Source organism: Centroberyx affinis, unplaced genomic scaffold (assembly GCF_046629955.1).
Source record: "Centroberyx affinis isolate AG114_WGS23_722 - 3 ecotype Tasmania unplaced genomic scaffold, CSIRO-AGI_Caff_v1 ptg003220l_1, whole genome shotgun sequence".
Classification (NCBI taxonomy): domain Eukaryota; kingdom Metazoa; phylum Chordata; class Actinopteri; order Beryciformes; family Berycidae; genus Centroberyx; species Centroberyx affinis.
This window is the reverse complement of record NW_027281255.1, coordinates 159,395-185,901: the sequence shown is the minus strand read 5'-3', so window position 1 is coordinate 185,901 and position 26,507 is coordinate 159,395. Positions and strand designations below refer to the sequence as shown.

The window sequence follows — 26,507 nt, the reverse complement described above, 5'->3', positions numbered from 1 at the left end:
GTTTCATCTTTAGACAATATTTGTTAAGCAAAACCAGACTAGTAATACAATTTACAATATATAATACTAGATGTACACTGAGAGAATATAAGGAATATTATTTTAATATTTCTGTTTTGTTTGACATCACACCTAACATTACCATTCTGTTCAATGAGATGAACATTAATTTGATTATTAACGTGATTTTGCATACATGAACCATATCATGATATATACTGATATCGAGAAAAATCCTTATGATTATCATGATATTGATTTCTGAAACTAACTAACTAACTAAATATTGATTTCAACCATATCGCCCAGCCCTACTTCAGCAGAGTGGATGCTTGTTGACATCAGATCCAGTCATCCCATGTCCTTGATCCAACACAGCTAGTCAAACTGAAGTGTTATTTAGTCAGTGGACTCCTTTCTTTCTCTTGAGAAAATCAAATCAGAACCAAAACAAACCAGCGATTTTTTCTCTAAGAGGCTTCACATACACACACACAGAAATATCCAAAGATTATCTTAAGATTCAGACTGTCAAAAGTCAAAGTGGTGTTTTTTTTCCCATGAGGCAGTGTGGCATGAAAGCTGCCAGCTCATGACACTGTAGCAGAAATGCACTCTCCACTGGTCAAAAGGCTTTGCAGTGTTCCCACTGGCCTGTGACAGGGGGACAGATTATACAGTATCACAGTGAAGAATGAACAAGAAAACAGTTTCACACAGGAAGGAACACTCTCAGGTATTAAGGCTTTAATACAGAGGTCACCCAGCCATGAGTACTGTCTGGAAAGGTTTGGCAAAGTAGTGGATATACATGAGAATAAAAAATAAAACAGGAGAAAACAAGAAAGGTCGCTAACTAGCTCCCTAGTTACCACAAGACTTAGCATAGCGACCAATTCCAAGTTGTCTTTGACCAATCAGATTGCTTAGCTGACACAAACTGTTGAATAGACTTCAAAAATAGGCCATGAATAACTGACTTGTCATTCTCAGTTTAAAACAGCTCTCAAAGAGAACACAATCCAGAAAGCTGCAATTAAACCATTTAATGGTCCACAAAGCTGAATAAAAAGGTACAAAGTGTAGTTCTCTTGATGCAAATAAGCTTGTTTCACTCCAGTTCATTTCATTTGAGTATAATTCAATTCAAAATTTATCCCAAAAGGGAAAGTTGATTTACAGACAGTTGTTTACAATAGAAACACAAACACTTAATAGCCAATAGTTTGATTTGGGGCAATAAAAAGTAAGCCATTAGTGCAAAATACAAAGTTCATAGACAAGTGTAAGATGCTAGATCCTTTCATATTCTCAGATTAAACACTTGAGCAGAGTATTTATGTGTCACCCAAAGTGTTTCAGTTGAGTGGATCTGTTGGATCTGGACCTGTAGGAGCCTGGTCTCTCTCCTCAGATCTGCGGATCATGTCCGGCTCCTTATCTGAGACTTCAGCACAAAGAGAGCTTTCAAGATCAAAAAGGAGCTTACAGCCCACAAATCCAATAATACTGATTCAAAATAATAACAGTTTTAAGTTTTTTTCCAGTTTAAGCGGCTTATGGCCCAGTGGAACGGGTTCAGCTTCTAGTGTGCATGGGACATTTTTAACTTTTTGACCCATTTTTCACTTTGTGAATGTAGTTTCTATTTAGTTTTGACCAGTCCAGCCTAGTGTTGTTTGCAGAATGTTGCATTGTCACCAAGAAACCTTTCCTCTACATTAATTGTACTTGGTGAATAAAGAGATTCTTGTTTAGATTTTGGATTTTGATTCCATTTGCTGTTATACAACCATTACACCAACATCTGTGTTCAGACTTTCTTACAGCAGGGTAAGAATTTAACTGTTATTTGCCTCCTTTATCTTATTTTTAGGGACATTTTGAGGCAATTTTATTGAACTGTGACATAACACATTTGCTTTGCATATTGGCAAGTAAACACTCAATCCTCAGTCCATCTTCCACCCCTCGATTGTTGAGATTTTTTTTACCATGTTGGTTGTTTTATTTTGTGTTGATGCAGTGGTTTGTGTGTGCTCCACAGTTTGTGCCGCTTCAGGCTGCGGACTCGGTTGTTTTCTGATCAAAATCCCGCTCCATATTTCTCTCCTAGGACGCACTGGAAAGAATTCCCCTTGTGGGCCAGAGTAGTTGTGAATATTTTTGGCAAGTCAGTGAAAAAAAATGCAAACAGGGTAAAAATTTAAGGGCATTTTCTGAACTTTCAAGTGCATTTTTGCCTTGAGCCCCCTGATAATTTCTGACCCTGCTGTACAGTAATTCTCATTTACATTCAGAATAGTTGTTTCTGATTGGCTGGTAGAATCCCTCATGACTTATTTTCACGATAAAGACTTGACAGAGTTCTTCCCCTCCTCCTCCTTTTGAAACCGCTCAGCATGACCCTTCACTCTCTTTACCGCCGCACAGAACGAGATCGAGACGCTGAAGGCGGAGAACGACCGGCTCAAGTCCAGCGGCAACGCCACGCCGACCGCCACGCCCGTCAAGACGGCCCGGCCGCCCTCCGAGACCTCCAGCACGTCCTCGTCCTCCTCGCGTCAGTCCCTGGGGCTGTCGCTCAACAACCTCAACATCACGGACACCATCATGTCAGGTCAGTGAAGCGTCAGCGGCGGCGTCCGCAGTGTCCGGGTAGATCAGTGTTAGCAGCCGACAGTCTGTTCTGAGCAATGAGACACTAACTGAGTAGTGGAACTGAGCAAAATGGACTTCTTGACTTGTATTGTTGGTACAGTAGTGGGTTCATTTAATAGCATTTATGGGTATAATTTTCTTTGATATGAAATCTAAACTTTAAAACAAAGGAGTAGTAAAAAGGCAGTGGTGGAAAAAGTCCTCAAATCCTTTACTTAAGTAAAAGTAGCAATACTATAACGGAAAAACACTTCATTAAAAGTAAAAGTCCTGCATTTAAAAGTTTACTTCAGTAAATGTATAGAAGTATTAGCAGTAAAATGTAGTGAAGTGTCAAAAGTAAAAGTACTCATTATTTCAAGAGTGTTAAATTATTGAAGCGTTAACCTGTAAGATGTATTTTAATGTTGTCGGTCTAACTGCTCCATATACTGTTGGGGAGTTTAAACTCTAACAATTCAACATGTTTTATGAGCTTATCCTATGTTTTGTGTGTAAAACCTTATTCTGGAAAGTAACTAGTAACTCCAGCCGGCAGATAAATGTAGTGGAGGAAAAGTAGAAAGTCTCACAGAATGGAAATACCAGTACCTCAAAATTGTATTTAAGTTCAGTACTTGAGTAAATGCACTTAGTTACTTTCCACCTCTGTAAAAAAGTAGTTTCTGCTGATTGTCAGTATTATTTCTGGTCTTCTCTCTCATGTCTGAGCTGGAGGTTAATGGAGGCGTGCATGTTGGAGGAGTAACAACAGAAGGGACAATTACACTGTTAATGCTTCACCTTTTGCTGTAACACCTCCAACATGGCAGCATAACCACTGGTTACGTGAGTGATAATGTATATTATCACAGAATAATCTCAGATGGGGTGAATCAAGATGCTAAGACTTTTAAAGGCTTTTTCGTGTTAACTTTTGTTAGCGATCTCTTTTTTTCTTCATTTTTATTTTATGTTTTTAATTCTGTAGGACTTTGAGATTCACTATGAATGAAAAGTGCAGTACAAATAAAATCCATTATCATTATTATTATTATTAAAGAGGCTTATTTTCCAATAATGACTGGCTCCCACTACACTTTACTGCTTATTGCACAGCTACTTATCAAAGGTATTAATCATTTGACACAAAATATTATTTTATGACAATCTACAGTGATTTCCAAACTTCCACATAAAATAGTTCAGCATGACTGTAACCATAGCAACATAAACAAATCCGGTTGCCTCTCAGCCTTTAACCAGTATTCAAAAGTTTGGTGCTTTCCCTATAAATTAAAGGTAATCTTGAAAAATTATCCATGTTTGTCTGCATGGGACTTGTTGAGTGATATGATTAGATGTAAAACAGTGGTCTGTTATTCAGACATAACAGACCTCACAGTGCCTTCACTAGCCAATCAGAATTGAGTATTCAACACTAGAAACATGTTGTGACAGGCTTCTATTGCTTTCAGTCGTTTTTAGAAGGACAAATTGGTCCTGATGTGTTTAAGCTGTTGGCAGGTGGAGCCGACCGGTGAGAATTAAACCTGAACCGCAGCGTTGTAAAGAGCCACGCTCTGCTGTTTGTTGAAGCTGCAGAACAGTTTATTTAGTTTACGGTCCGCAGCGAATCAGAGGACCGACGTGTTTTTCTTTTTTTTTCTCTGGCATCAAGCTGGATTAGCTCTCTCCATCCTCGCCACAGCAAATGTGAGAGAATTGTGTTTGCGGAGAGAAATGATCCAGAAGAGCTTCATGAAATGATGAAATAGCTTCTCTCCCTACTGCGACACACACACACACACACACACACACAAACACACACACACACATGCATGAACACACACACATGAACCCACAGAAACTCTCTCCGGGCCGGCTCTGTTTGAGAAGGGGAAGAGTTTGGCCCTCTCGCTTGTCCTGTAATTAACATAGAAAGCGCAGCTCTCTCCGAGGACCCGGGCCCTCGTTAATTGATGGAGGGATGAGTGGAGAGCAGCGGCGCGTGGGAAGACGAGTGGGCCGGCGGGCCGTTATCACGCCTGCACAGAGCCCGCAGCGCAGGGAGGGAGGCCTGCCGAATACAAAGTACCCCCTTCCCCACGCCAAGACCGAGTCTGGGAAGAAGAAGGAGAAGAAGAAGAAGAAGAAGATGCAAGGGAAGGCAGAGGGGAAGGCGGGAGCTGGTGGTGGCCGGGCGGGGTCTTTGTCGTCAGAGGCTGAAAACCGGCAGTGTACTTGGGTTTATTTACACTCCATGCTAGTGGGAGCCAGTGAAGATTAAATAGCTAACTGTAACCCAGGGAAACTGGAAAAAAAAAAACAGTGAGGAAAAACAACAACAACAACAACAACAAATCGGTGACAGAGCTCCAGAGGGTTTGCTGACAGGAGGTTTGTGTTTTTCAGATATTCTGCTGGACGACGGCTACGAGGGAAACCTGCGCAAAGAGGGCCGGAGCGTGAGGATCGTCGTCACCATCAACAGCGGCTCAAACAAGACCAAGGTAAACGGATAGGTGGAGGAAGATCACACATCACATCACTTCCTCTTCAGATTTTCCTTTTGCTGAGCACACAGATAAACAGCAGTAAAGTAAATACACTCTCGTTATTTAATCCTACACTCAGCACCAGCCAACATGACTACTTGCAGTACTCTGGTATTATTGCAGTTTTTTTGTTCTTGATCTGTGCCTTGTTATTGTCCTCCCAGACCCCCAGCTTAATTTATAATTATTTAAATTCTTAGTCCTTTTTTTTTAGTATCCTTTTATCCTAGTATTTTCATACCCTTGTTTTGTTTTTGTACTTTTGTACTGTATTTGCCTGCACCGTGATCTGAGAGAAACGGCTTTTCGATCCTCTGTATGTCCTGTACATATGGCAGAATTGACAATAAAGTTGACTTTGACTTTGACTTTGACTAATGTATTCTGACTTTATTCTCCTCTTTTGATTAATCTGACGTTTCTTCAGGGGAAGCACATCCACGAATACCTGATTGGCTCCATAGGTGTGAGTGGGAAAACCAAGTGGGACGTCCTGGACGGAGTCATCCGACGCCTCTTCAAGGTAAACTTACCGTCATGTATCTCACTGCTGCAATTAAATAATTTAGGCACATAACCTAATAAATCTGTTATGGTGATTGGATGCTGTAAGTAAGGACATCAGCACCCAAAGTGGTGTGCAGTGTATTTGCGTTTTATTAAAGTGAAGAATAAAAGAACCAGACACTCATTAATCCCGGCTGTAATTTGATTACATAGTTTTCAAACGATCTAGCGTCTTGTGCATCATAAGAATTTAATATTCTGCACCGATGGACTTTTTATTTTGCTGTTTCAAGCTGTTGTTCCCTCTCTGGTCTCATCAGCTGATGTTTGTCTGTACGGTTTATGATTTGGTGATTTGCGTTTTCATTTCAAATCCCGCCTGTAATCTAAATTTCCTTTACGGGACAATAGTTTTGATTTACATTGATTTATATTTCCGTGTGTCACTGTGTGCTGATAAGCATGGTTGTGTTTTGAGAAGAAACAATGTCAGAAAGAGGAGAGGAACACATGCACTGTCAGTAGAGTGTGTCACAGCCACAGGCCATCAGAAGACATCACAAGGCTTCTGATGCACACATTCAGTGGAATTAAATACCTCGAGTGCCAAAGAAAGAAGAAGAAAAAAAGATGCAAGAACAGAAATGTTTCAGTTGACAGCATCATCAGTTGGTTTGCTGGGTGTCGCTGGGTGTTTTTATGTTTTCATACATTTTCCAAAAGCTACAGTTATGTCTGAGTTAGCTAGATATAATGATCACAGTTATTAATCAGGATCATACATCTCCATGATTTAACTGTTACTGCTACTGTACTGTCTTCACTATTTTCAACCACAGCAGACATTCTAAATGAAACAAGTTAACATGTTGTTCCCTACAAATGATGCAGGCAAATAGTTATGGCCTTTCAAAGTTTGAAATTTGGATTTGTAATTAATTAATTAATTAATTACAATTGTAGCGCCCCCCATCAGATCGATCAGTGTAATTTTTCAAATGTCAGGATTTGTTTCTCCAAGTCTTGTCAAAATGGGACCAGTGGTCTGAGATATCCCGTTTGAGTTAAAAATTTTGACCTTTAATTAAAGTTTCTCATTATAATAACTTACAGGATCTTTTTTTTTTCATTACACTGGCAGAAATGGGCTTCCATAAGTTTGATAGCTGATTTCATCACATGGGAGAAAACAAAACTTTCCAAAATCGTAAAACAAAATAAGTATATGCGATTAATTGTGCATTAATTCCTCCCTCCCCCCCCTCCCCGGTCAGGAGTACGTGTTCCGGGTGGACCCCCTGACCAGCCTGGGTCTGAGCTCGGACAGCATCGTGTGCTACAGGATGGGCGAGGTGGTGCGCGCCCACGCCTCCGAAGTGCCTGAGCTGCTGCCCTGCGGCTACCTGGTGGGAGACAGCAACGTCATCAAAGTCAACCTCAAAGGTAAAAACCCCACTCACATGTCAGAGGAGAGACCAGGGCCAGTTGCACAAAACACCTTAAGTTTTCTCCTTAAGTATGACACTTAAGGCTTAATTTCTCCTTAGCTGAGGGATTTACTTAAGGGTGTTGCACAGAATCCCTTAAAAGGTTTCCTTAGTTAAGGAAAAACGTTAAGGCATTTACTGCATTGAAAGAGATTTTACAGCGGTAAAATTCTACAGTTTCCATGGAGACCGTTTGTTTGCTTGCACTTGCGCTTGTGATACCTGTTACCGCCTCACCTGTTATCGTCTCACAAAGTTGGCCTATAGATAGTAAAAAAATGGCAGAAGAAAAGAAGACAAGAAAATCAAATTGGTCAGAGGAGGAAAAGATTATACTTCTGGAGGAATACAATAAAAGAAAGCGCATACTAAAAAGTAAATTTGGTCCACAAATAACAGCAAACAGAAAACAACGAATGTGGGAGGAAATTGCAACGAAAATTAATTCAAGAAGTCTGGTGAAGAGGTCCATCCAAGAGGTCCAAAAAAAATACGTCAGCTTCTTCATATATCGCCATAAACTCGGCCATGTTGCAGTTAAGATACAGTCAGAGGCACCTTAAGTTTTTTTCCTTACTTTGGTTGCTAAGGTCTTTTGTGCAACGGTTTAACTAACTTTAAGTATAAGACCAAGATAAGGAGAAAACCTTAAATACTTAAGTGAACATTTTAAGGAAACCTTAAGGAGAAGATTTAAGGGTGTTTTGTGCAACCGATTTTATTTTAAGGAAACCTTAACTCGGACTTTAAGGAAAATCTTAACTTAAGGTGTTTTGTGTATCCATCCATCCCTCCTCCCTCCCTCCCTTTCTCTTCCCTCTCCCCTCCTCCTTCCCTCCCTCCCTCTCTCCTTCCCTTCCCTCTTTCCTCCCTCCCTTCCTGCACTTCTTCCCCTCCTCCCTCCCCCCTTCCCTCCTCCTCCCAGGTGTGAAGGAGAACAGTATAGACGGCCTGGTGTTTGACACTCTCATCCCGAAGCCGATCATCCAGCGGTACCTCAACCTGCTGATGGAGCACCGCCGCATCATCCTGTCGGGACCCAGCGGCACCGGCAAGTCCTTCCTGGCCGCCAAGCTGGCCGAGTACATCGTGTCCAAGACGGGCCGCGAGGTCACCGAGCGCAACGTGGCCAGCTTCAACGTGGACCAGAAATCCAGCAAGGTGGGAGGAGCCGGAAGTCGATTCTGTGATCTGTTGCTCCGGTAGAGGAGACTTGGAGAATTGTGTTTTTTTTCTCTCTCTCCATTCACTGCCACTGTATGGAGGAACATACAGTCCGAGACATCATTTTGAAGTCCCTGTGATTAAAATGTTGATATAATTTGTTTAATTTTACCGTATTTCCTCTAATAGTGGCCGGTAGTCAATTTAAAGCCGGGTCTCCGATAATGGCCGGGGGCGTGGTCGACACAAACAAATAAAGGCCGGCCCCAAATACAGGCCGGGGAAAAAAACAAAGGAAACAAGCATGAATTTGCAATAGCAGTGCCCACGTACACACACTGTGTGGCTATAGGCCGCCAAAGGGTGGGGAGATTTTTGTGGACCGACCGACCGACAGAGCTATAGAGCTGCTGGTCGGAGGTAAAAGTAACGGTGGATCCCGATAAACTCCTGGTGCCTGGCGGAAGTCTCTGGAGCGTGCCGTCGTCGATTACCGTAATTATCGGTAATGCGTTGCAGTAACAAAAAAACGGCTACCTAACGAACCCCAACAGAAGCAGATCAGAAAACAAGGAGGCTTCGTACTAAAATATGAGCAAATATACTTATCAAACAGAAGGAATTAGAAATAAAGGCCTGTCTCTAATATAAGCCTGCTTCCAATAAAGGCCTGGTACCCTCTGCAGTTGAGGTAAATAAAGGCCCGGGCCAATATTAGAGGAAATACGGAAATTGTATTTAATCTTGAATTTGTTTCATTACTTTGGAATGAAAGAGCAGTTAATGAAGAGAGTGTCACATCTGCCTGCTCTAGATCTTTAGATTTTCACCTAATTTAACCTTTGTGTTTTGACTGGGACTTTCAACACGAGACTCTTTGCTTCCTCGTCTGTATTTTACATAATCATAAACCCCTGTACGTTTCCTCGCCCAGGACCTGCGTCAGTACCTGTCCAGCCTGGCGGAGCAGTGTAACTCGGAGGAGACGGAGACGGAGCTTCCCACCGTCGTCATCCTGGACAACCTGCACCACATCGGCTCCCTCAGCGACATTTTCAACGGCTTCCTCAACTGCAAGTACCACAAATGGTGAGTCAGACGCAGACTCTTAGTGAGCCAGCCTAGTTCTGGTTGCTCTTTCCCGGGAAAAAATGTGTTTTATGTTTCCGGTTTGTTTGGAATAAACAGAAGAAGAAGAACTGGGTAGTTAGCATGAGCAGTGATAGCCACCATGGCTGAACAGACAAAGAAGAGAGAAACTCAAACTGCATCAAAAAGAAAATCCAAGCTCCACCCACACTGTTTGATTGACAGGTGATCTGTGGGAAGTGCAGTGCAGAATCAACACAGCAATGAGGCTGAGCAACAAAGATGGAGACTAAATTTAAAACACGAGGATCTTGCAGATTCCCACTTTAAAATGTATTTATAAAGGGAACGTTGATGAAGAATGCATTCTTTTATTTTAAAGCAGTTATGAGTTAAGTGCCTTGCTCAAGGGTCCGTCGACAGAAGTTGTTGAGAAAAGGGAGACATTTTAGCCTCAGGAACTATTTCCATGTCTCCACAATGCTCAGAACTTATTTCATGCTTTTCCATCCAGCTAAGTACAATTAATTAATATGTGAATGAATGAATGGATTAATTAATATTTTGTTTTTGTGTGTCTGGTCCCTTTGACCCGTCTCTCAAGGGATTATCCAGATACTAAATTTTACATTGCGGTTAGCATGCATTTGCCAGTATACACCAAAAACAAATAATTCTGTCTACATTATTCTATACACTGTAAAGCAGTGATTCTCAACCTTTTTCATATCAAGGACCCCTAATTTAGTCCACATCAGAGCCATGGACCCCCATTTGATGAGATTCTGTCTCTCGGACCCAAATCTGAGAATATTTTTATTGTTAGATATGATTTTGTCCAGAACGCCATGACTATCTGTATTATAGGTAGAGAGATAACAGAGAAACTATGATCAAAACAGTCATTCTTCTACATTCTCTAATTGTGTTAACTTCTTGTAAATGAAATAATGCTGAAGTTTAACAATTCATCAAATTGCTGGGGACCCCCTGGAACCCCCTCAAGGACCCCTGTTGGTCCCCAGACCCTACGTTGAGAACCACTACTGTAAAGTGTAGTCAGTTAATGGAACGTCCCTGCTTTGACTTGTCAGTAATCCTGCGTCTTGCTGTCTTTGTCTCCATCCAGCCCGTATGTTATTGGAACCATGAACCAGGGAGTTTCCTCCTCTCCGAACCTTGAGCTACACCACAACTTCAGGTTTGTTTTTATTGATTATTGTATTATTGATTAAATCTGTCATTTATTCCTGATATTGTTGGTATACTTATACAGTAGCTGTATCGTAAAGAAGTGATTATAAAACATGTAGAAAACGATCACTTGTAGTTTTCTCTCCTTCGCAGCGTCTCACCTCTCATGTAATATATTTGATTTCAGTTCCTCATTGTTGCCGCACATCTCACAGATTAAAATTTAGCAGCATTTTTCCCCCTAGAGAGCGTTCATAATTACTTCACTTGGGTAATTAGCTTTGTTAAATGAACATGAATGGATCATAACACGCTCTCAGTGAGGGTAATTTCTGCCTGGCATGTTTGACTGGCTGATGATTCGGCAAATAGGCGGACGTCAGGGAAAACTTACCATGAGCCAGGCGAGGAATTTGAAATTAATTTTCTTTCCTGACGTGAATTTAATATGAATCTATTGTAAAAGGAGAATAAGTCCCAAAACCTTCGTAATGAGGGACAGTACATGACACACAGCATCTAATATGAGCTTCTTTTGGTGTGAGGAGCGACATACATACTTAAAGGAATATTCCACTTAGTTTTAACATGGGGGTTATTCGGCACTTGACCTCCATGAAAACCAGAATATAAACTACTCACCAAGATCAGATGCAGCTGGACGAGTTTGTAGCATTTTTTATTCCAATTTGAATGAGAAAATATCCTGAAAACTGACATTTAACAAGTTTGTGAGCAGATTCAACAACAGATCCTGCTTTTAAGACAACAAAGTCCTGGGTCCGTCGTCATTTTGCATTTCTATACTTTGTTTACACTAAAATTAGTATTTAAAGATAAAAGTAGATCCGGTCTCCCAAACAGGAACTATCTCTCCTAAATGGTATCCCTCCTCTATGTTCTCAGACGTTGGACCAATTAGATTCTTACTAGTGCATGTGCCATTGTGCATTGATCCCATTGATTCAAAATCATCTTTGTAGCAGCGTAAACAAACTAACCACTTTCTCTTAGTCCGTCTATCAATAAAAATGCTATTTGGCAAAATTATGTTCTAAAACGTTGGATCCACAGTCAGCTGAAAATCACAGTAGTGAGATCTGTTGTTGAAGTTTCCAGGCTGTTTTCGTGGCCTCATTCAAATGAATAGAAAGTAAAAATTGGAAACACATCCGATCTTGGTGAGTAGATTATATTCTGGTTTTCATGGTGGTCAAGACCCAAACTAAGTGGAATATTGCTTTAACGAGCTCCTCTGCTTTTCTCTTGTTCAAAATAACAATGACATATTAAAAAACACAGACTTCCCATGAAGGAATAGAATAGAAAAACACCTCAGATGTGACACTGGTTGTTGATAGTGTGTGTTACCCAACCGAGAGAGAGAGAAACACCCCCGCTGTCCCTCCTCCCTGCTGCAGGTGGGTGCTGTGCGCCAACCACACCGAGCCGGTCAAAGGCTTCCTGGGCCGTTTCCTGCGGCGGAAGCTGATCGAGACGGAGATCGATAAGAACATGCGCAGCAACGACCTCATCAAGATCATCGACTGGATCCCCAAGACCTGGCAGCACCTCAACGGCTTCCTGGAGGCCCACAGCTCCTCCGACGTCACCATCGGTCAGGGCTCGGCTCCGCACACACACACTCTCACACACACACACACACACACACACACACACTGGGGTTAGACCAATATAACGGTTTGCTAATATTTGCCTTTCAAGAAAAATCAGATATTGGCCAATGAATTTTGTTCACTGCTGATCAAGGTTATTATAGTTTTGCATTTTTCATTAGTTTTTATTTTTCAATTTCAGTTTAGTTTTAATTCGTTTTTAAAGTGGGTTTGCTAGTTTAGTTTAGTTTTTATTTTTTGAAAATGCTTAGTTTTAGTTTAGTTTTTATTAGTTTCAGTGTTAGTTTTAGTCTTTTTTTGTAATATGGGGTATTTGTCAGGAGCAAGATTCAAAAATTCAAAATACTAGGCTTATGTATGAAATAAACTAAAGATGAAAACTAAAGACATTTTCTCTATAATTTTAGTTTATTTTAGCTAGTTTTGTAAACACACAATACAGTTTCAGTTAGTTATCGTTTTTTTGTAAAGCCTCATTTTTATTTTTATTTCAGTTAACGAAAATGTTTTTTCACGCCTAGTTTTCGTTATTTTGTTAGTTTTCGTTAACGATAATAACCTTGCTGCTGATATGATGGAGATGAGGATGTGATTTCAGCAGTGTCAGTCTGTGAAACCTGCAGTGAATCCTTCCTCACTCTGCCTTAAGGAGCTGATAACACTAAAAGACTTTCATCAGTCTGGGTTTCAGTGGAGAGTTTTAGTGTCCCATGATGCTCTGAATGCTGTTTCAGAGGCTTTTCCACCCTGACAAGAAGAAACACTGAATCCATGTGATTTTAAAAAAAAAATTGGCATGAAAAAGATCAAAATTACATGTACGGAATATCGGCTATCAGTAGCTTCAATCCAAAAATGACAAAATATTGCTATCAGCCCATATCGGTCTAACCCTAACGCTTATGAGTCATTCATATGTTCACAGGCATGCATGCATTTAGACTATCCTGGAGGGAGGGAAGGAGGGGGAGGATGGATGGAAGAAGGGAGGAAAGAGGGAAGAAAGGAGGGAAGGAGGGAAGAAAGGAGAGCGAGAATGGAGGGAGCAAGGGAAGGAAAGAGGGGAAAAGGGGGGGAATGATTGAAGCAGAGAAGGAAGGAGGAAAGGAAGAACAGAGGAAATGCAGAAAGGAAGGGGTAGAGGGAGGAAAGGAAGGAAGGTAAGAAGGAAGGATAGAAAGGAAGGAAGCAGGAAACAGAAGGAAGGAGGGAAGGCAGTAAGCAGGGAAGAAAGAAAGGGAGAAGGGTGGATGGAGGAAAGTGTGCACCATATCCTCACACATGCACACACAACGTATTTGAACGATGTTTCATTGTTCCTGAATACAAAGATGCAATATGACAATTTTTGAATCTTTGACTTTCACCAAACAAACCTTGAATTTCATTGAGAAGTCCTCCTTCATGTTGGAACGTGTTCTGTGCTTCTACTGGATTCTTCTGTCTTTCCTTCCTCCGTCCACCAAACGATGATCATGACCTGGTCTCTTTTGTCCCCGCAGGCCCCCGTCTCTTCCTGTCCTGTCCCATGGACACTGAAGGCTCCAGGGTTTGGTTCACCGACCTGTGGAACTACTCGCTGGTGCCCTACCTGCTGGAGGCCGTCAGGGAGGGGCTGCAGGTGGGTGCAGGGGTCAGAGGTCACTGACCGGGAAGTGTGACTGCAGAATAAAACAAGATAATCAGCAACAATTGAATCACTACCACTATGGCTGCACAGTTAAATAGAAAAATGATTAAAATCACAATATTGACTGTTGCAGTTTCCAAAGAAACATGAAGCTGTCATTTCTTCTTGGGAGGAAATGTGTTTCTAACAAACTCCTAAATGCTGTGCAGAATCCCTGACTAACACACACACATCACATACACACACACACACACATCAAGGACTGTGACACACACACACACACACACACACACACACACACACATCAAAGACTGTGTTTAATTTATAAACACAAGGATTTAACATCTATTTATTAATATTCATAACATTCAACCTTTGTAAATTTGTAAATGTGTAAATTTAACTAGTGCCTTTTATTTTTAAGTTGTATTGCACAAGTCTTTCGTATCATTATGCTGCTGTTACTGCTTTTATTGCTGCTTTTATTTGTTTTATTTTAACAACACCGAGAGAAGCCAGGCGAAATTTCATTGTACCTGAGTATAATGACAATAAAGATCATTCTATTTTATTCTATTCTATTCTAACAAATCATGTTCCATAGAGACAGAAAGGAAATATTATGACCACAAATGTGTCCTTGTGGCTTAAAAAAAAAAAAGTCCAGGCTATCATGTAGGTTTGAAAGTTAAGATAAGAAATATGTAATACATATATGAATTGACCTGTGCTTTCATCAGGGTGTTATTCCATGTTCCATGCTGGAGAAAAAATATTAATTTTATTCAAACTAAACTTGTCATAAGCTTTAGCATCTCATCTTCTAGCCTCCCCAATTTTCTGCATTTTTTAATTACTGAAAAATAAAAAAAACAAAAGTGAAAATAAACAAAAAAAAACAGTGAAATGAACAAAAAGAAAACACAAAACCTCACTCCTATAGGTTCCTCATGTCGGTGTGTGTTTTACCAAAGTCAGCTCCCCCCCCCCCCACCCACACCTCCTCTCTCCTGTGTGTCCTCGCCCACAGCTGTACGGCAAGCGTGCGGCGTGGGAGGACCCGTCCAAGTGGGTGAACGACACGTACCCGTGGAGCGCCGCCTCGCTGCAGCAGGACGGCCAGTCGCTGCTGCAGCTGCGGCCCGAGGACGTGGGGTACGACGGGTACAGCTCGTCCAAGGAGGGAGCCTCGTCCAAACAAGTGTCCCAGAGCGACACGGAGGGAGACCCGCTGGTGAGGAACGATACAAGTCGTTATGCCGTTAAAGAATAAAATGAACTAACCTGAACTATACAACACTGGGGAGTTTAGTGTAGTATAGTTCAGGTTAGTTCACTTTTGTTTAGTTTAGTTGTTTAGGCAGCTTTGTAACAACGCATTATGTAATAACTCGACAAAATGTAATACATTTTCACTTCATTATGTAATAACACCCGCATTTTGTAATACACAGCTTGAACGCAATATGTAATAAATTTCCCTGCATTTTGTAATAAATTTCCCTGCATTTTGTAATAAATTATTACATATTGCGGTGGTTATTACAAAATTTGGGAGTTGCACTTTTTTTATGATGAAAATGTAATAATACAGTGCATTATCCATCCAAAATGGATGTCTTCATCTGTACACATGTTATATTTTTAACATTTAAGCTAAATTAACTAACTTCCCAAATATTAAATTAGACCGGCATTATAGTTGACTCTGATCTTAGTCTAAATAGCCACATAAAAGCAGTAACAAGATCAGCTTTTTATCATCTTACAAATACAGCCAAACTCAGGGACTTCATGTCAAAAGCCGACCTGGAAAAACTCATTCACGCTTTTATTTCTAGCAGACCATCAAAAACCTTCAGCTTATTCAAAATGCAGCTGCTAGAGTCCTTACAGGGACCAAAAGGTCGGACCACATCACCCCGATTCAGGCTGTGTATTACAAAATGCGGCAGATTATTACAAAATGCGGGTGTTATTACATAATGAAGTGAAAATGTATTACATTTTGTCGAGTTATTACATAATGCGGTGTTATTACATAATGCGTTGTTACAAGCTTCAAATGGCAGCAAGAGGTAATTGTTTTGAAAATATGAACTTAAAACCGAAAACCTAAATCCTCTTACTCTTGAATGTAGCGCTGTTTGGATGTGGTTTTTTCGCAGTGAATCTTGGGGCTTTCCATTCTTTCTTATCAGTCAAGTCTCCATCTCTTGCATCAGTTGCCAAGTAAACTTTATCTGTCCTCCGTCTTTGCGTTCTTTTGTTTTGGAATCAGACTTTGGCCATTAGATAAACGCATCAAGGAGGATACAAGAACACACAAGAGTACATTTTCAGAAAGTGGTTTTGATTTGGGCGAACAGGGTGAATCTAAGGTGGATGGGACACTCTTCTTTGTTGCAGCCCCACTTTGTGAATCAATCATTTAGTTTATTTGTACAGCGATAATACATAGAGGCGATAAGTGATAAAAAAAATACCCTAATAAAATGCAAGGATTAAAAAAACGCAGGCAGAAGACATGCTAATTTGTGTAGGTGAGATTCTAAAAGCATTTCACATCAACACAAACAAAAGAAAGAAAGCAACAGCGACAACAGATCGAGATGACAAGCACAGACACAACATGGAGGAAAACAAATAGAGAAAAAGATCCACAAAATGACCAGGGAAATAAAAGTAAATTAAAATGTCCCTAATGCAGGAAATGAAACAGTAGGGAGCGTGATGATGAGTGTGTGTGTGTGTGTGTGTGTGTTAGCGTGTGCGCTCATGCAGAATTATACACACAGAGAAAAGAAACAGAAACAGAAAATAACACGCTAGGAAGGTAAACACACTCCCATCCAAACCGAATGTTTCCAGATCGTCGTTAAATCAAACCTAAACACCACAAACATGATGCCGATTCACAGCAAAGTCACTCGGCACATCCAAGGTTGTTGCCCGTTTCCATAGAAACCTGGGAAGACGAGTGTAACCTTGTGTTTTCGCAAAGTGAAGAACGGATAAAGAAAGCTAGTACAGTAGCTAGTGGTAGTAGACTCCTACCACATACACACACACACACACACACACACACACGCTTGCTAAATCTAAGCCACTCGTTTTTTGGATGACTACCCTTTAATTCCTCTTGGGCTGCAATATCCCAGAGAATGGAAATGAATTCTCTCTCTCTCTCTCTCTCTCTCTCTCTCTCCTCCCAGAGTTAATCTTCCAGTGTGTGTGTGTGTGTGTGTGTGTGTGTGTGTGCGTCCAGGCGTGACCAGTTAGAGCCTCATAGGTGTGCCAAAGCTCATTTTAGGAACACTTTAAAGCAATGTGCCAGCTGCAGCACTTGTGCATTATTTAGACCATTAGCTCCATTGCAGGGATGAGAAGAGTTCTGCTGCAGTTTTATTGCGGGTGGAGAAAGTGATTTACTGAGTGATTCCAGGTATTCAAAATGCTTTTTATCACATGTAGTATATAAAAAAACAAAGTTTGTGAGGGTCAGTGGACTTTGCAATGTGTTTGTTTTGTTTTTTTAAAGGACAGTAGACACCAAAGACTGGCTGAAAATGAGTCAGTCCTCTAACAAGAGAATGGTGTTGCGGTTTGTTAGGTGTGAGAATGTAATCGAACCAACTGCAGGAAACGCAAAACCCAAAACGCAAGGGATTATGGGTATAAGGAGATGGTTGTTGACAGATAATAGCCAGCGGTTACTCATGCTTGGAAAGCCGAGCAGAACAAAATGAAGTCTGGACCATAGACTGTAAAAAAAAAAGGACTAATGCTCATTTCAGCTTTTTCTTCATGTGTTCTTAACGGGTATGAACACCAGAGAAGAAGAGACAGACAAGTCCGTCATGTTTAGCTAAAGTTAAAGAGACTGGAATCAGATTTGTCTTGACCTTGTGTGATGATGACAGGTCGCCAAAACTGACCAATAAACAAGCTCCATGCGACTTTTATTTACATCTTATGAACCTAAATGAACCAAATACAAAACTGTCACAAAGTCAACTTTTCCACTCTGGTTCAGACCAAAAAAAAAAAAGAACTGTAAGTGTGATCTGCCCCATCACTGTGCATGCATTATCTGCTGTTTCCAAGCTGTTTCCAAGCTGTTTCCAAGCTGTTTTATGTACCTTCTGTTTTCCACCTATAGAGTCTCTGTTATTAAGGTTTGTGTGTGTGTGTGTGTGTGTGTGTGTGTGTGTGTGTGTGTGTGTGTGTGTGTGTGTGTGTGTGTGTGTGTGTGTTCTTTGCAGATGAACATGCTGCTGCGGCTGCAGGAGGCGGCCAACTACTCCAGCACACAGAGCTGCGACAGCGACAGCACCAGTCACCATGACGACCAGCTGGACTCCTCGCTGGAGTCGGCGCTATGAGACCAGGAGACACCGGAGACCCTGGGACCTTGGAACCCTGGAACCCTAGAACCCTGGAACCTTGGAACCTTGGAACCTTGGAACCCTGGAACCCTGGAATCCTGGGACCTTGGAACCTTGGAACCTTGGAACCCTGGAACCTTGGAACCTTGGAACCTTGGAACCCTGGAACCCTGGAACCTTGGAACCTTGGAACCTTGGAACCCTGGAACCCTGGAACCTTGGAACCTTGGAACCTTGGAACCCTGGAATCCTGGAATCCTGGAACCTTGGAACCCTGGAACCTTGGAACCCTGGAACCTTGGAACCTTGGAACCCTGGAACCTTGGAACCTTGGAACCTTGGAACCCTGGAACCTTGGAACCCTGGAACCCTGAAACCTTGGAATCCTGGGACCTTGGAACTCTGGAACCTTGGAAACCTGGATCCTCGGAACTTCGGAACCTTGGAACTTCGGAACCTTGGAACTTCGGAACCTTGGAACTTCGGAACCTTGGAACTTCGGAACCTTGGAACTTCGGAACCTTGGAACTTCGGAACCTTGGAACTTCGGAACCTTGGAACTTCGGAACCTTGGAACTTCGGAACCTTGGAACTTCGGAACCTCGTTTGCTACCAGACACCCTAACAATACAAAGATATATGATAAGATATATGATATATGAAGAGTTTTAGTATCAGAAATGGCATATCCACCATTTGGAAAATAATAAAATCTACTCTTACAAAATGATGGATAGCACAAGATTAAAACGATTAAAGATTATTGTACGTTTTAAAGGGCATTAGCCAATTTAAATCCTCGGTGAACAAAATTATAAACACTTACAGATCAGATTCCCTATATTTTATCAAACGGTGAGCCTAAACTAATGATTTTCTTTTCAAAATGGATGTATATCATTTTCCAATAGAACTCTTCATATATGTGTTAGGCAGGAGGTGTCAGTTGTGGGACAGTATTTCCTCCGGAGTTGACTTCCGAGGGGCGAGTCTTGTGTTTTGAGGCTCAGACCCCTCCATCATCTTCACCTGGAGCGCCGGCCCCCAACATGTCAGACACACACAGAGAGAGAGAGTGAAGAGTTTGAAGTGATGAAACTGGATTTTTAGTTTTTTCAATCACAGTTCTATATTATCTTCAGATGTTTACAGTGAGGGCAGATTCTGTTGTTTGTTTTTTCCTTGTTTACAGAGGTGCTTCTCACACACACACACACACACACACTCATAGAAATGCACTTACACACGGGCAGCAGAGTGGAGCAGTGAGTAAGGAGGCTGTCCTGTAACCAGAGGGCCGGGGTTCAAGCCCCAGCGTCTGCTCTGACCTCTGACCTCTGACCTCTGACTTCTGACCAGAGGGGGCAAGAGAATAGAAGGCTTTCAGGTGACGTAATGCACCCTCTGGCGGCCATATTGGAGGTCCTCAGCTCTGTGAACAGCTGGTTGTGTTTCTAAACGTACAACTTGTCCATCAGACGGTTCATTTCTGTGCTGTTTTTGCCTCGGAACTGATCATTTTACAACTGATATATCTGATAGATGTTGTGTTTAGATAATCTCAGCTTGTTAGCTAGCAGCTAATCACTGTCTTGTTGTAAACAGATTTGCTTACTAGCTAACACATCTAGTTGAAGCAGACATTACTGCTAGTCCCTGCTAGCTAATAGTTGCATGTTAACATTAACATTAGTTGCTTTGCTAAATTAGCCTGCTGGCTAGTTAGCTAGCTAACAAACAAAGTCAAAAACCAGCTGTTAGTTCAGGTTAACTGAACTGGCTCTTCTCAAGTTACTGTTTTGGAGGAGAGACTAGGGCTAAAGACAAGACAGTTTACCACACCACCTCCTTTTTCAGGGTATCTCTTTTTCTGAACCAGTTGTTATATATATATATATGGTCATTATTTACGCACAGCCAGTTTTCCACCGGACCTCCATGATGTCCCCGGATGTGGTTGCTAGGAGATTTGTGACGCAACTGCAAAGCCTCTTCTGCCCTACAGGGATCAATACAGTATTACATGATCATTACACATACACACACACACACACACACACCAGACACGCATCCTTCCTGCCCTCAACTCGGTCCTCAGTTGAGGCCGTGGTGCTGGTGTCCTGCCCTCCGCCTGCTCAGCGCCAGGCACTGCCAAGCCGCTCGCTGCCCCGCATGCCAACAACAAGCACAACCAGAACGCATCCAGCCACACCGCTACTGTGAAGAAAAATGGACAAGTGCCAATGTTCCCGTTTGATTTACTGCCAAACGTGCACATACACACAACCATGCACTCACACACACACACATACACACACACACACAGAGCTGACCAAGGTTGCAAACTTATGTTCAGTTGTTCTAGGCTCTCCGCCCTCCTCAGCCTGTTGTCACGCCTCTGCACAACAGGTGGCGCTCTCTGTGACTCATGACAGAACTGGGTCAAATAGCAGTTATTATTTTAGCGTTTGTTTTAACCTGCTTGGAGTGCCAGTTGGGTGGGGTTTGCCATATCAGGAGAATTCAGATAGGTGAATCACAGGAAAGTAGAGAAAACTGACTTTCTGTGAGAGTCTCAACCATGGGTTCCAGTTACGAATCAGACCATGGGCTCCATTTGATAGGGTTTTGCCCCACTCCCATTTTGAGAAGATTTTTGCTTATTGGATATGACATAGAAAAGAGTCAGGCCTTAATAACTGCTTATAATAGGCCTACAGTTGGGGAAATAAGAGTGGAACTTCCAATCAAAGTAGTAATTTTCCCACATTCTGCCATAAAACTTAGTTTTAGTAGATGAAATAACAGTAATAGTTAATTGAATAAGGACTTAAACTATCTTCCATCAATCTGAGGACCCCCTAGGACCCTGTCAAGGACCCCCAAGGGACCCCAAACCCCACTTTGGGAACTAAATTTCTGGTATAATCCCATGTGGCAAACCGCACCCATCTGGCACCTAAGTAGGTGGCAAAAAAAAAAAAAAGCATACAAAGTATTTTCAAATGCAAGTCAGCTGGAGTCCGGTCATAAATGACTAGTTCAGTCCAAGAGCTGAAGAAGGGAACAGTGATACTGGTGCTCTCTCACTGCCTTAAATGTGCAAAAGTCTGGGAGGCGTCCTCAGCTCCCATTGGCTGTAGTGAGAAGATGTGACGTCCAATGATGATGATGATGATGAGGATGACGATCTGCTTGCTGCTGCGTTCTGAACCTGACGAAGGTTCACGTTCGTCTCAGCGAGCGCTTATTCTTCAAGTCCGCTACACGGGACTTCTCAACACCGCTTGTAGTCGGGGAAAAAAAAAACAGCCTCACTTGTTTTGTCGGTCCCTCTTCCCCCTCAAACCGCCCTCTCTCGTTTCTGACAGTACACAAGCATATAGAGTTCATGCTGTATTTGAAATTTAAAACTGACCAATATTGTACAAACATTTAAAAAAGGGGTGGGGTATTTTTTAGTTGTTGTTGTTTTTCACCCAGTTGAGCTGGGCTCACTTGAAATGACAGGAGCACAACCCAACCCTTTCGGTTTTCTAGCCCGAGGAGCATGTTTTGAGCTTTTTAAAAGGGGGGTGCATCGAGAAGAGACTTTTACTTTTATGTATGCGTGCATATTGGACGGAAGCCATTTTGAATTTTGATTGTCCTCTCTTTGTTTAACGAGTGGGTTGGTTTTGCACACTTGAGGTCGGGGTGGGTTGTAAATAGTTAAGTCTTGCACAGTGAATCAAAGATGCATTCTGCCCTGTTGATGTTACATTATGCTTAACCCGCTGAGAAAATTATTGTACTTTGAAAACCGAGAGAAAAAAAAAGAAATGCAAAAACTCAAAACACGCTGTCAGAAACAGGTGTATGTCTTGTGATGATTGGATGTTTTGCCTATGCAGGAGGCATACGGTGTACAGTGTGAAACTCTGTTTTTTAACTCAGTATAGCAACGTTTCCACTAAATCACTGACCGAGAACAAAAAAAGAAATAGGCACTTTTCCAGTTTCCCCCCTCATCCCACCATGATATTCTCCCCTCTCCGTCCGTAGGAATGCCTAGTATTCCCTTAGCAGCACGTCCTCTCCAAGACGTTTAAACACGAGCTTGCCGCCACGTGAGGCTCGCTGGCTGTCGGAGGCACAGGAGCTGACCTGACACCGTACTGTATACACTTACCAACCACCCACAGGTGCTACTGGTCGAGCAAAACCCACCAGAGACCAAGAAGTCAGTCGATGACGTTGTCACAACCTCAGGACAATCCTATACTGTACAATCCTACCTGTGTTCAGCTTCACGTGTCTCTGCGGCCGAGCCTCTGACGGCTCTCGCGCGTATTTCTGCCGGCCTTAGGTTTCCAAGGGTGTGAGAGTTGCATGCCGTGGGGATGGTAACCGTGGTAACAGGATGGCCCTAACCTAGTCGGTACCCGTGTTTCAAACCAGAACTTAGATCTCCCACAACTCAGAATGCAAAATCCACACTCCCCCTCCCCCCAGCTACACCACACTCCTGTCGTAGGCCATCGGTTCCCAAGCTACCAAACTTTTACACCGTAACAGTGTACGCCATTGTGTTGACGATCAGCCAATATATATATTTTCCACTTTACACTTGCAGTTACATCTCAGTTGGAACCATTATAGCATTTACTCCGGTTTGAGAGAAAGTTTTCTTTTTTTTTTTGTTTTTTTTTTTGGTTGTTTTCTTTTTTGGGTGAAACATTTGTCCTTAAATGTTTTATATTTTGTACATTTGTATGTAACATATCATGTAAATAGACAGAGACAGTGATTTAACTCATCTGGAGGATTTTGTAGTCTTTGTAAAGCCCTAATAAATGGTATTTGGTGTCACACAAGCAAACAACACGTGTTCATTTGATTGTTTTTTGTGGCCTGTGTTTTGGACGGTAAACCCACCAATACTCAGTTAATTGCCTACCTTTTTATTTGGGGAATAGAATTTACCTTCCAGTTTTGGATGACATAAATATTTATGACATAAATTCATAGTATATCACATAGTAAATAGTATCAAACTAATGTAAGCTGTAAGAAAATATGGTGTTTTAAGGGGAATAAAGCACTGAACATATTGATTTTTGTTTATATTGGTTTTCCTTCACCAAACAGAGGCCATAGTTTGGCCACCTTTTTACTTCCTAATTATTTTGGGGTATCATCATGTGTATTCAAATTGGGAAATACTGTAGACTGCCAGAGCCCAAGTGGCATTTGGTGATGCCTTTCTGCCATCTAGTGTTTCAATACAGCGGAATCTGAGAAAGGTAATACAAGGAAAATGAGGTCCTTCTCCATATATTCTTAGACAGTCTTGGTTTTGAATGACTTGGCCTAAACTTACTTACTTAGGCCTAGTATTCCCTAAGGAACATAGGCCATCAATGAAAACCCTCCATCCTCTCTGGTCTTGTGCCCTTTGGTCAAGTTATTGCCATGACAGCCCCTCAGCCTTCATCTCCTGTTCTGTGCTTCTCCAGGTTGTTCTAGGTCTTCCTCTATTTCTCCTGCCTTGTGGGTTCCATTAGTGCCTGTTTGGTGATTAATTAGCCTAAAGCGCTGCCCTAAAATTTTATTACAAAAGATAAAGGCGGTGTATTCACTGATATGAAAAAATAAAAAGGCAATAATAGGGTAGTAATTGCAATTTTCAAGAGATATGTACATTTGCGGAAAGCATAAACCTGTTAATTTTTCAGACTACTTCATTTGCGTTTGTGTGGGGCTTTTATTTTGAAGGACAAACATGACTTCGTTTGGTCTTTCCGAAGTGTTCCCCCGGAAACAGCCGACAGCAGACGAAGATGGAACCAGCCGCGACTCCTGTGATGGGATCAGAAGAAGACTTTAAATCTAAAGGAGCCCCGCTTTCTTTACCACAACACTCCTACTGGTTTGACTTCTGGATGTTCGTGCTCTTTAACGTCGCGTTTTTCCTCATCATGTATTTCATAGTCCCGTAAAAAGGTAAGAGGAGTTAAGTTCAAGCTAACTGACGTTTGGTAACTTCAAAGAGGGAGGCTACGGAAGTGGCTAAGCTAACCTTGCTGAATGGAAAGTAATAGGGAATATAACGTTACATTTAATTCAGTCGTGGGTGTCATTAATGGTATCATGTGTCACCTATCCTTCCTAAATCCCTCAAGCTCTTATTCATTCATTAATTAACATCTTAACCACAAACTAATCATGCCAAGTTGAGCTGACAGGTTCAGAGTTTCACAGACTTTTTTTTGGGATACGTGCAGCTAAAAAAAAACGCACCTTCGCCTCCCTATTATTCTGCTAAAACCAGGAGTGCAAGTTCAAATATTTACATTGCAGGTGTCACCACATCCATATCAAGTGTAACTTACCTACACAGCACACACACACCCTACACATTGCGTTTTAAAGGCTTATTTTCAGACACTAAGCATCATGTTGTGTTCTGGTTGACATCACATGTACAGGACCCCCTTCATCACTGCTAAACTCTGGGGGAACTGGGTAATTCAGAGTTCTCTAGAATTTCTGGAAAAGCCAAAAGTTTTGGAATTGCCTACAATTCTGGGAAAGACTTGGGAAAAAGTCAGTCCTGGTCGATATATGACTGCACATTTTATGTAATCCTAGTCTCTGGTCGATAGTCATATTTCCCACCTGCTGTCAGCACACGTCACATCGACCACCGACGAAACTCTTCAAATCCAGTCAGGAAATTAATGTTTGGACAGAGTATCGATTTTTGAAATGGGAAATGTGTAGGAACAGTGGCTTTCAGCATCAGACAGCCCTGTTTTGTTAGTTTTACTGGGATTTATTCTTCGATCACAGGAGTGTTGTCAGTCACTGTGGCTCTGACTGTTGCACACCTCACTTTTGTTGCTGCTTGTAATGTTGGTGCTCTAGGAAATCAATCCTATCCACACTGTAGATAAAAGTGTCTGCTAAAAGTGTCTTAAATGTGATTGTTTTTGTTTCAGGTGTGTCACCTGAAGCCTGACGTTCTGTTCCTACCCAGCTGCGACTGAAATAAACGCTGCATTACTGGATATCAAATCACAAGTTCCCAGGACTCAAGAGGATTTGATTTCAAGATTTGTACACTGGACGTCCTGCTTCCATTTCTGAGATCTGAACCACAGTGTTTCTTCCCATGATAAATGTTTGCCATCTGCTGTGGTGTGTCATTCAGCATGGATGGAATCGCTTTGTGACTGCGGGGAACAGATACTTTTCCATCTAAGTATTTGTAAAATTGTGTCAGTGGTTCCTAAAATGCACCTGCTTTAAAATCACTGAGAGACACTATTAATATGTACGGTGTGAACACTGTAAATGTAAATCAGAGTGAAGCTGCTTAATGTAATTTTTTTAATGAGTCAGTTACTGTTTCATGCCACCAGTTTGCCTGTTAACCTGATCAACAACAAAGCTCTGGAGGGAAGAGAGCGGTGCTGCTGTTGGAAATGTGCCTTGTGTCGTAATAATAAGACGTGTGATGATCCAGACTGAGGTCAGGAGAGACACCAGAGGAGTGGGAAAGGGATTTCACTCCCATCTCATCCCAATGAATACTGTGACGTTATGAAATCCGATTTGACACACTGATGTCTTGAAGGTTTGCACATGGAAGATACTACAAATAAAGTGTTTCACCTAACTACTAAGTGGTTGTCACTTGAGTCATGTTTGGCACTTTACACATTTCTAAACTTTCCATATGCACACAATGAAGTGAATTTTACCTAGGGTGTGAAGCACAAAAATCACAGTGTAAACATTGTGTGTCAGGTACTGTTCCCACACGTATTTGCTTTGGACCAGGACTGGTGTAATATCTAAACTGAACTGTGGGTGGCAGCAAAACTCCAGGAGAGGCAAAGTAACAGGCGGGAGTAACAGGAGCACACCTGAGCAGCCAGAAAATGGTTATTTTGTGAGTATGGAAGCATTTACAGTGAAAATATGTCTTTCTCTGTAAAATGGTTTTTAAAAAATCCTTTATTTTCAGCTGTGCAGGGCTCACCGACTGAGTATTTGGGGTTTTGATTTAGTGTATTGGGGAATCATATCTATAAAATCCCACTGGGTGGCCGCTATGCACCATCAAAAACATCAAAAACATAAATGATGTATTCAAAAATACTTCAGTCACATGTTGAAAGTGTTGGGTGGCATTATTACTTTTCCCAGTAACGAGCTGGGTAACA

General features: G+C 41.7%; 1 protein-coding gene across 1 annotated transcript in view; it reads left to right on the top strand.

Annotated features, from left to right (window-relative positions):
* Positions 1-18,325, top strand: part of nav3 (neuron navigator 3) — a 120,121-nt gene extending 101,796 nt beyond the window's left edge. Inside the window, exons 21-31 of the mRNA XM_071538188.1 lie at positions 2,434-2,620; positions 5,056-5,153; positions 5,626-5,721; positions 6,980-7,148; positions 8,118-8,353; positions 9,291-9,445; positions 10,575-10,646; positions 12,061-12,257; positions 13,779-13,897; positions 14,937-15,140; positions 18,172-18,325. Coding sequence (XP_071394289.1) covers positions 2,434-2,620; positions 5,056-5,153; positions 5,626-5,721; positions 6,980-7,148; positions 8,118-8,353; positions 9,291-9,445; positions 10,575-10,646; positions 12,061-12,257; positions 13,779-13,897; positions 14,937-15,140; positions 18,172-18,291 — 1,653 coding nt within the window. The 3' untranslated portion in view covers positions 18,292-18,325. The remainder of the gene's footprint in view (positions 1-2,433; positions 2,621-5,055; positions 5,154-5,625; positions 5,722-6,979; positions 7,149-8,117; positions 8,354-9,290; positions 9,446-10,574; positions 10,647-12,060; positions 12,258-13,778; positions 13,898-14,936; positions 15,141-18,171) is intronic.
* Positions 18,326-26,507: the final 8,182 nt, after the last annotated feature.